Consider the following 11,075-nt stretch of genomic DNA (forward strand, 5'->3'; position numbering starts at 1 on the left):
CTGCTGACCCTCCCGTGGGGTATGGGGCAGGCCAGCCAGGTTAAAGGCAGAACTCTGGGTAGGGAGCTGGAGTGAGGTCAGTGAAGGACAAGAATCCCAGCTCAGGCTCCCGGGGCTGTGGCAGCCCCTCTTGGCCTCCCTTTGCATGGGCATCACCCTGAAGACATTTTGCGTGGGGGCTGCAGAGGAGTCAGTCATATGGCCAGCTCCCTTCTGTGGCCCACTGTCCCCTTTCCTGCACTCCTGTGAGACGTAGCCATAAAAACCAAATTGCAGAAGTGATCTAATTCCTTACAGAAAGAAATTATACTAAGTTTTGTTAGTGTCTGTGTATATGTTACCTGGCTTCCCAAGTGGCACTAGTGATATGGAATCCGCTTGCCAGCACAGGAGATGTGGGTTCGATCCCTGGTCCGGGAAGATCCCCTGGAGAAGAAGGAAATGGCAACCCACTCCAGTATTCTTGTCTGGGAAATCCCATGGACAGAGGAGCCTGGAGGGCTACAGTCCATGAGGTCTCAAAGAGTCGGACACAACTGAGTAACTGAGCATGTGCACGTGTGTGTTACTTAGCAAAGGCTTAGACATCCTTTTATGTTCCAGACATCATGCTAAGTGCTTTACAGATATTAGCTTTTTAAATCCTCATAGCAATGTCATGAGGAATTTACTGTTTATTATGGCCATTTTCTAAACAGAAGACTGAGGCATAGAGAAGCTAACTTTTGCTCAAGGGTTCTGGAAAAGTACAGACACGCACACACAATATCTGCTTTAAAAAGCATTTTTGTCTTGGGGGGAAGTAAAAGGAAAAGAGGGACCATACCTTCTGCCAGGTATCTGACATAAGGGATCTTCCTTAAGCCCCACAGTAACTGTGGATAATGTGGGCATTTTCGTTATTTATAGATGAGGAGTCTGTTGCTTAGGGGATGATCCATAATTTGCCTGTGGCCACAGAGTGACCCCAAAGCATGGACACTTTCTGCACGACACACAATGTCCACCTGGATCTGTGATTTAGAGTCTGGATGTTACGATGGCTCCTGTCGCCCCACCTCCCCTACCTGGGAAAGGGTCTGCTGGCTGCCTAGCCTCTGCCTGCGCCTGTTGAGGAGGCGAGGGCCCTACAGGGGTGGGACTGACCCATGAGAGCTCTTTTTCCCCCTTCACAGCCCTGTGGCTGGGGCATAGCACTGACTTCTCTCTGCCCCAACTCCCTGGTCTGTAAAATGGGCTGATTTATGCCTCTCTTGTAGGCTGGATGTAAAGCTCATATGAAGAGATTAGAACCGGGTAAGCACCTAATGTAAATCTTTTAGGTAAATCTATACCTATTAGCTATAGGTATACATTTAGCCCCTGCTTTTTGGATTTTCTTCCCGTTTTGGTCACCACAGAGCACTGAGTAGTTTCCTGCGCTATACAGTAGGTTCTCATTAGTTATTGATTTTATACATAGTGAAAGTAAAAGGCAAGTCGCTCAGTCATGTCCAACTCTTTGCGACCCCATGGACTGTAGCCTACCAGGGTCCTCCGTCCATGGGATTTTCCAGGCAAGAGTACGGGAGTGGGTTGCCGTTTCCTCCTCCAGGGGATCTTCCCGACCCAGGGATTGAACCCGGCTCTCCTGCATTATAGGCAGATGCTTTACCGTCTGAGCCACCAGGGAAGCCCCTAGTAAGTGTATATATGTTGATGTTTATCATCATCATTAAGCCAACCCATTCCATTGTTGGACACTCTTTTTATTAAGAAGTCATCCTCTTCCTTTGACTCATTCATTCACTGCTTCTAGCTCTCCAACTGTATATGCTTTTGAATGTGTCTTACAGTGAAACCCTTTAAAAATATTTATTTCTCTATTTGTGTTCATTAAATTAACACATCATTTGATTAATGTTAAATTAGCACAAGTTATTTGGGAAAAAATCCTAGTATATTCAAAAATAAAAAGAGCTTTTAGGAGGAAATAAAACCCACCTATAATTCCCACAACAAAAATAGCCAAGTTTAACACATTGGTGTTCTTGTATCCGCCTTCCCGTCTTTTTCTGCACATACAGCAAGTACACACGCACTGCCCTGGCATCCTCTTGTGCGTGCATGCTCAGCTGCTTCAGTCATGTCTGACTCTTTGAAATCCCATGGACTGTAGCCCACCAGGCTCCTCTGTCCATGGGATTCTCCAGGCAAGCATACAGGAGTGAGTTGCCATGCCCTCCTCCAGGGGATCTTCTGGACCCAGAGGTAGAATCCTCATACTCCTGTGGTTCCTGCATTGTAAGCGGGTTCTTTACCGCTTAGCCACCAGGGAAGCCCTTGTGAGGCGTGGGTAATTTGATGTCTCTTGATACATACTGCCAAGTCCTCCTACACAGAGGCTGTGTTCTTGCACACCCCAGGGTATGACTGTGGCCAGGTCGTCACCTGTTAGGTATCCGATGCTATTTCCTCTCTGCCCAGTGCTATAGTCAAGGTTCCACTTTACTTCCTTTTGAAGTGAAATTCAGAAACCCTGCACATCAATAGTGTACTCACAGGACTATTTTCCATCTAATTGAATAGCATTTTCTATTCCACTTAAAACCATGCTCTGCCTGGAGACCCTCACCTCTGACACCAGGTGAGTGAACTTTCTCTGCCCACTTTTCCTGGATGGATGTCCTAGGAGCTTTGCTAACTTATAGTCAAATCATATGGAGAAGTTGCCAGGTTTAGGCAGCAGATAGTCGCTTATCCAAAGAAGGCTGACAGCAGATCAGTTGGTAGATATGGATGCAGGGTATAGATGAGAGAGATGTATTTTTTATATTTTTATTTGAATGTACTAAGAGTGGTTTTTAAAAGATGTTAGAGAAAAGTTTAACCTTTCAAGTGAATTTTGGTCTCATCGATTGCATATTTTGCTTGGTTTGTTTGGTATCTAAAACACTGTGTTAGTTACCACAATGACATTTGGTAAAATGAGACATCCATTCCATGAATCAGTTAAGAAATAGGAACAGCAGCAGATTTCCTTGACGTCATAAACTGTATTTGTCTTAAACCCGCAATTATATTCAAGGACCAAGCAAGTTTATTTACCATCACCATAATCATGATCATTTTAATCATTGCTGCTTGAGAATTTTTTCCCTTCCCAGACACTGTTCGAGGCTCTTTATAAACATTATCCTTAATTTTTCAAGTGATCCTTTAAAGTAGATTATTATTAAGAAGTTTTTGGATTGTAATTTGAAACCAGATATGTTTCATTGCAGAACCCCATGGCCTTTCTATTCCCACTTACTGGTCATTATTATCAAATATCTTGGAAACTCTGGTCAATGAAATAAGACTTGAAAAGAAATCAAATATTTAACTATTTGAAGTGAGAAAATAGTATTATTTGTAGCCCATAGACTTGGTAAAATTAGAAAGACTAATTCATAAGACTTAATGACAAATTATTAGAGCAAATTTGAAAATTTGGTGAAATGGCAGGACACATGGCAATGGCCCTAGAAACTCTTTATCCAGGAAATCAGATTTTGAAAGGATAATACATACACAGAACAGCAAGGGAGGGGAGGGCAGCACCTATCTTAGCTGCTGGTCAAATCAGTTGATATCACTTGTGAAGAGTTACTGCAGCACAATTGTCTTCATAGCTACTAACCAATCAGAAAGTATCTGGGAAAGGTGATCTCATTCACACTAGTAGCAATGATCATAATACACAATACAGTATCACATCATAGTAACATCATAAAGTAGAAATAAACTGAATGCTGGGGCTTCTCTGGTGGTCCAGTGGCTAAGACTTTGAGCTCCCAATGTAGGGATCCCAGGTTTGATTCCTGGTCAGGGAGCTAGACCCCACATTGCCGCAAGTAAGAGTTCGCATGCTGCAACTCTAGATCCCATATGCTGCAACTAAGACCTGAAGCAGCCAAATCAATAAGTAAATAGAATGAAAGTGTTAAAGAAGTTAGTCATTATTAAAAAAAAAAAAAACTTATGGGGAAAAGGAAGGACTAGAATAAATGAGGTTAGGACAATTGATCTTTTCTTTTGCTGTGGACTGAATTGTATCTTCCCAAAATTCATTTGTTGAAGCCTTAACACCCCAGTTGACTGTTCTGAAGATAGAGCTTGTGGCAGGTAGTTAAGGTTAAATGAGGTTATGAGGTCATGAGTCTGCTGCAGCGTCACTTCAGTCGTGTTCAACTCTGTGCGACCCCACAGATGGCAGCCCACCAGGCTCCGCCATCCCTGGGATTCTCCAGGCAAGAACACTGGAACACCAAGAACATTGGTGGTTTTATAAGAAGAGAAAATGTGATAATATGGAGGGAAGGTGGCAGTCTGTAATCCAGCAAGAGGGTTCCTACTGCAATTAGTTTGGCTGGCACCTTCATCTTGGACTTCCCATTCTCCAGACTGGGTGGAAATACATTTCTTTCATTCAGGCCTCTTAGTGTATGGTATTTTGTTATGGCAACTGGAGCTGACCAATACGTCTTAAAACTCTACCTCTTAAGGCTTTGTCTAGTGTTAAAAAATCTTTCAACCTAAAAAAGCAAGCAATAAATAGGAGAAAGATTGTTAAGTATTTTCAGAAAATTTGGCAAAGCTTCAGTATCTGTCATAAAAAGCATCTTACAACTAGATGAGAAAGAACATCTGAAACTTAGAAGAGAAATCGATATAAGATATATGAATGCAGGGGGATTGGGGGGGTCCAAGAGGGAGGGGATATATGTATACCTGTGGCTGATTCACTTCATTGTACAGAAAAACTAATGCAACATTGTGAAGCAGTTATCCTTCCATCTAAAAAAATAAACATAAAATAAAAAAAGATATACAAATGCAGTTTACAAGAGAAAAGTAGAACTAGAATGAGCCACGTTTTCTTAGAAATGCTTCTTGAAAATGAGAAAGAAATCTATAACAGGGGATATGTGTATACATAAAGTGATTCAGTTTGCTGTACAGCAGAAATTTAACAATATTGTAAAGCAACTACATTCCAATAAAAACTAATTGAAAAAGAAATGCTTCTTGAGTTGGGGAAGGGGTAGTTTTGGCCATTGCGGCTGGTGAGCCGACATCCATCTGTATTGTTTGGGTGACCCTCTTTGCCGGGGATGCGTTTGTGCCTCTCAGTCTTCAAATTCTGTTAATGTATTTGCTCCCTTGCTCCTCTCCCCCTAAAGCCACCATGCTCTGGCTTTATGACACACTCACGTCACATGTAGAGATTGTAGCCGGCTCAGTGTATCTGTCAGGTGACCTTCATGAAGCATATGCTTTCTCCATGGTAGAAACTACTCGTGTCTACCTGCCAACTTACATTTGGCATCTTGCACCACGCTGGGAGGGCACAAGAATGTACCCAGTGGGCGTTGATGGAGGCAAGCTGGTTGTGGGCCTGTCCTCACTGGCCCTTCTTCTGGGCCGATGAAACTTAATCATGGGAAATGGTCACGCAGAGTAAGATGACAGCAAGTCTGGGCCCTCCCCGTGGTCCAGCCCCTGGTCCAGGGGGCGCACCTGGGCAAGGCACTGAATCTTTCTTTGCGTCCCTCATCTCTCTGAGGAAAGGACTGGACTTTCCAAACTCCTCAACCCTTGCCCCATAGACAGGGTTTCTGTGGAGCATTACGGTCCACAACTTTGTTTTCCCCACATAAAATGGGACAGATATCATCTTCTTTCCTAACTGCGCATTGTCTTCTGTTTTCCACTCCTTCCTCCTCCTTGCCAACCTCTGAGCCAGAAGGTGACTGCAGGTGGGCCTTTCCAAGTCTGCAGACACGGGCGAAGATCTCTCACAGCTTGACATGTCCTTAGTTCAAAGGCAGGAATGAGGTAGTTGACTTTAAAAAACTAGAGTCACGTGAAACATTATTTGTTAAGAAAACGCGTTTTAGGAGTCTCCACATGGACTTCCCTAGTGGTCCAGTGGTTAAGAATCTGCTTGCCAATGCAGGGGATACTGCGTGGGTTCGATCCCTGATTTAGGAAGATCCCACATGCAGCAGAGCAACTGAACCTGTGCTTCACAATTACTGAGCCCGCATGCCTTGGAGCCTGTGCTCTGCAACAAGAGAAGCCTCTGCAGTGAGAGGCCCGCACACCGCAACAAAGAGTAGCCCCTGCTCGCTACAGCTGGAGAAGGCCTGGGAGCAGCAGTGAAGACCCAGTGCAGCCCCCCAAATTAATTAATTAATTAATTGATAAACATTAATTACAGACCTTTATGGTATCCTGGGATCAGTTCAGTTCAATTCAGTCGCTCAGTCGTGTCCGACTCCTTGCGACCCCATGAACGGCAGCACGCCAGGCCTCCCTGTCCATCACCAACTCCCGGAGTTCACTCAGACCCACGTCCATCGAATCAGTGATGCCATTCAGCCATCTCATCCTCTGGCGTCCCCTTCTCCTCCTGCCCCGAATCCCTCCCAGCATCAGAGTCTTCTCCAATGAGTCAACTCTTCGCATGAGGTGGCCAAAGTATTGGAGTTCAGCTTTAGCATCATTCCTTCCAAAGAAATCCCAGAGTTGATCTCCTTCAGAATGGACTGGTTGGATCTCCTTGCAGTCCAAGGGACTCTCAAGAGTCTTCTCCAACACCACAATTCAAAAGCATCAATTCTTCAGCACTCAGCCTTCTTCACAGTCCAACTCTCACATCCATACATGACCACTGGAAAAACCATAGCCTTGACTAGATGGACATTTGTTGGCAAAGTAATGTCTCTGCTTTTGAATATGCTATCTAGGTTGGTCATGACTTTCCTTCCAAGGAGTAAGCGTCTTTTAATTTCATGGCTGCAGTCACCATCTGCAGTGATTTTGGAGCCTAGAAAAATAAAGTCTGACACTGTTTCCACTAGTCACAGTTAAATAAATGTCCTCCTATTAGGACTTCTCAGTCTGTTTTGGGTGGACTTTGGAATCTTGGAGAAGGGAATAAGGGTGTGGCTTTTCCCTTGCGCGTTTGACCACGGAACCCTTTTCTTGGAAAATCTTAAGGGCCTGATGTTCTGTGAGACTTACTTTGGGAAGTGGTGACTTTTGTTTTTGCCCGTGTTTGCATGGGCAGTGACTCAGCCTTTAGTTTGAGGCCTTAATGGACTTAACATGGTTTAGCTTCCATTTCAGGAAAAAATACAAATTTCTTATCAGAAGCAGGCAGATGTCAGATTATGAGGTCATTGCTGGTCGTACTGCCTAGCTGTCACAAATACAGTACATTCACTGTCTACAGTGGAGAGGATTACACTAGTTGAAAGAAAAACCTGATAGCTCTCAAATTTTTGTGAATCTAGTGGAGTAGCTAAATTAAGATTATGTCTGTTAGTACTGTGAGATTTTTCTTCAGAAGTTTCAAGGGGACTAGTTTAAGTTGACCTTGCTAAGTCACTTCAGTCGTGTCTGACTCTGTGTGACCCCATAGACGGCAGCCCACCAGGCTTCCCCGTCCCTGGGATTCTCCAGGCAAGAACACTGGAGTGGGTTGCCATTTCCTCCTCCAATGCATCAAAGTGAAAAGTGAAAGTGAACTCGCTCAGTTGTGTCTGACTCTTAGCAATCCCATGGACTGCAGCCTACCAGGCTCCTCCGCCCATGGGATTTTCCAGGCAAGAGTACTGGAATGGGGTGCCATTGCCTTCTCCGGAATATGTTTATTAAACACAATGTCTTTGGACATAGCTGAGGATCAGATGCCTCTGTGGTTTCTGGGAGGAGGCAGAGCTGTAACTTCTGAGCATCACCAGCATTCCTTCACTAACAAGGGTCCAGATTTTCATATTTATCCCAGACTGTCTTTCTGAAATACATTTTTGTAGACTCTTGCTTCCCTTCTGCCCTGGATAAGAGTTAGGCTGAGAAAATCGAGCCCTGTGCAAGTCATTCCCAAGAGCAATAAACAGGATCAGAGAGGCCGCTGGAGGATTGCTCTTGCCATTTAATGGTCTGAGGACGGGGCGTCTGAGTTCACGAGCTTGCCACAAGTGGGAAGGAGAAATTCTTTAATTGTGGTTTCTTTGAAATGTAGAATGCTGATCATTGCCTTAACAAGCTTCTGAAAATTTCTAGCTTGTAAGAAATAATATATTATGGTAGTGAAGCACGGGGAAGGCACTCTCATCTAATGACAGGCCTACTTATGCTTTAAATTAATAATTCTGCCTCGGAGGCCTGGCTGTAGAAACAGGCCGTGCAGCCTGTTGTTCATTCTCTAAGCTGTGTCTGACTCTTTGTGACCCCAGGGACTGCAGCATGCCAGGCTTCCCTATCCCTCACTATCTCCCGGAGCTTGCTCAAACTCATGTCCATTGAGTCGACAATGCCATCCATCCTCTGTTGCCCACTTCTCCTCCTGCCCTCAATCTTTCTCAGCATCAGGGTCTTTCTAATGAGATCACATCAGGTGGCCAAAGTATTGGAGCTTCAGTTTCAGCATCAGACCTCCCAATGAATATTCAGGGTTGATTTCCTTTAGGACTAATTGGCTTGATCTCCTTGCAGTTCAAGGGACTCTCAAGAGTCTTCTCTGGCGCCACAACTCAAAAGCATCAGTTCTTCAGTGCTCAGCCTTCTTTATGGTCCAGTTCTCACATCCATACATCCCTACTGGAAAAACCATAGCTTTGATGATATGGACCTTTGTCAGCAAAGAGATGTCTCTGCTTGTTAATACACTGTCTAGGTTTGTCGTAGTTTCCCTTTCTTGTGGCCTGAGGGGGTGTTTTTAAGGCCCTGGGACCTCACGGTCTTCATCATGAATGGAGGACCAGGAAGGGCTCTATAGTCAGGGATTCTGAGTCCAGATTTAAGCGGGGAGCAGACTTTCTGCTTGAACACAGATGCCCAGGGTGAGGTCGGAGCATCTGTGATGCTGCTGCAGGAGACTGGCTCTCTGGGTTTGCCCCAGTGGGCTACCAGTATTTGGGACCAGCAGTGGTTCTTTCCCTGTAGCTTGTGCCGTGTGCCTGAACTTCTGAACATCTTACCTGCCTCCACGTGACAGGAAACAAGAGTTCTTTATGAATGCTGTTAGCTATGAGAACTTTTTTTTTTTTTTTTTTAACCACTGAAACTAAATATAGGCATGCTGCCTGGGATGTTGTTTTCCAGAGGAGAAAGGCAAAGCCGGGACTAGGGAAGGGCTCAGTCAGGTCACATGACTAAGGAAGGGCCAGTACCCAGGTTCCCCGGTTCTTCTTCCAGGTGGTGCTTTTGGTTAGCTGGACAATTTTTCTGCTCATTCCTGGACTTCTCTGTCATTAACAAAACCTCTCCTCTTTGCTGAATTACAGAAATGGCTTCAGACATCCCTGGCTCAGTGACGCTGCCCGTCGCCCCCATGGCGGCCACTGGACAGGTGAGGATGGCAGGGGCCATGCCCGCCCGAGGAGGAAAGCGGCGATCCGGGTAAGCCCCCTCGGCGTTTCTGGGAACTGCGTTGGATATGCGTTGCACAACATTCTTGACCTGTTAGGAAAATATTGTCTCTCCCTGTCCCAGAGAGTAAGAGCTCAGCAGTTTGCATCCTGTTTATTAGATTCCGTGGGATTCCTAACCAGGCATGTGATCGCCTCTAAGTGTTTTTGGGCCTCGGCACCCAGCTGGGGACTTCTGTTTGCTTGTCCTTACTGTGAGAACGGCTCTGTGGTCCTGCTGGGCCTTGCTCCAGCCATCTCTCTCAGGGAGGGGGCTCACCCATCCGTCCGCCTGAGCCCACCAGCCAGAGGCACCCTGAGGGTCGAGCTTCAGCTCCTGTGGGCAGCAAGGATCCCTCTGGTGCTTTCTGTTCTTTGCTCTGGGTACCAGTCTTTGCCAGTGCTGTGCAGGAATTCCTCTCAAAAAACAAACAAACAAACAAACAAAAAAACAAAAACCTGGCTCTAGTCCAGCATCTAAAGGCTGGGCAGCTTCCACTGTAACCTACTCTGCCCATAATGTTGGTAAGAGTGATGAGTTCTGGTGGGACCAGAAAGACCATCACTCTTGAGCCGATGGAACCCAAAACAGCAGGTACTCATGATGTACCACATCTGTAACTGAGTGCAGGTCTCAGAAACAAATCAGCCATCACAGATCCCTGCAAGAAGAACACAGTCTACGTGGTCAGACTCTTGTTTATCAACCAACTCCTTTTCTTCATTGAATCAACTTCATTTTCAATGAAATATTTGATATACAAAGTTTCTCACATAGAGTCAGTTTGTCCTATGAATGCATTTTCCCATAACACAGGTTCTCCCCAGGAAGACAAGGCTCCTCATTTGTAAAATGGCCTAGCATTTTAAACCCGAGAGTTTCCTCTTAACCAATGCAATTCTTAAAGGTGCCTGGGCTGCCCCCAGCAGGGGTGGAGGTGGGGGGCAGGTGTATTTTGAGGACCTAGAATGGAATAGGATAGGATGCAAAAGTGCCTTCAGTGTTATCATTTAGATGGTGACCAGCACACACTGCTGCCTGTGTGCTGGTCTTCAAAAGACGGGCTAAGATTTTGCGGATTATGGAGGGGGTTATGGAGCCTGGTTCCCCACTTTCCCTTGGTTCAGCTCCCTCCCACCCCTGAATGCCCCCAGGGTGCTGATGCAGCCAGAGTTCCATCTTTACCGTGGGACCCACTGAGCTGTTGTGAGCAGTGGGGTGCCTGGGGCCACACTCCTCAGATCAGCCTGCCTCCAGCGCTTACTGCAAACCCAGATACCCTCCTTTAACCAGCTCTTCTTTCTAACTAGGTGCTAAGCTCAGTGGAGTCTGGGTTGTTAAAAGAATGCACTTGCTGTCAACATATCAACTTACTGCATTTTTTTTTTTAAAGAATCCAGGTCTTTAAAAAATTATTTTAAATGCATTTGCTCTCTCACGTCCATTCCCTGGGGACAGAGCCTCAGTGCAGCCCCAGTCCTTTTTAAGAAGGTGGCACAGGACTCTCTGATGCAGGAAGGTAGGGCTGGGCTGGGCACCAGGCACAGGCAGAGAGGCTGGAGCCCAGTCTTGAGGGGAGGAAAGTGGTCTCTGAGAGACTCTGCCAGGAGTCTGTGCCATTACCCCTACCCCCG

General features: G+C 45.6%; 1 protein-coding gene across 5 annotated transcripts in view; it reads left to right on the top strand.

Moving 5' to 3' along the window:
• The window catches only part of ARNT2 (aryl-hydrocarbon receptor nuclear translocator 2), a 204,353-nt gene that overhangs the window by 42,029 nt on the left and 151,249 nt on the right, over positions 1-11,075 (top strand). For 4 of the 5 annotated variants that reach the window (XM_010843232.1, XM_010843230.1, XM_010843231.1 and 1 more), the window contains exon 2: positions 9,318-9,432. In XM_010843232.1, coding sequence (XP_010841534.1) covers positions 9,318-9,432 — 115 coding nt within the window. Of the gene's footprint in view, positions 1-9,143; positions 9,229-9,317; positions 9,433-11,075 lie in introns of those variants that run through there. The other variant, XM_010843233.1, reaches the window with a different exon arrangement.

The sequence above is a fragment of the Bison bison genome, unplaced genomic scaffold, assembly GCF_000754665.1.
Source record: "Bison bison bison isolate TAMUID 2011002044 unplaced genomic scaffold, Bison_UMD1.0 scf7180017864181, whole genome shotgun sequence".
Taxonomy (NCBI): Eukaryota; Metazoa; Chordata; class Mammalia; order Artiodactyla; family Bovidae; genus Bison; species Bison bison.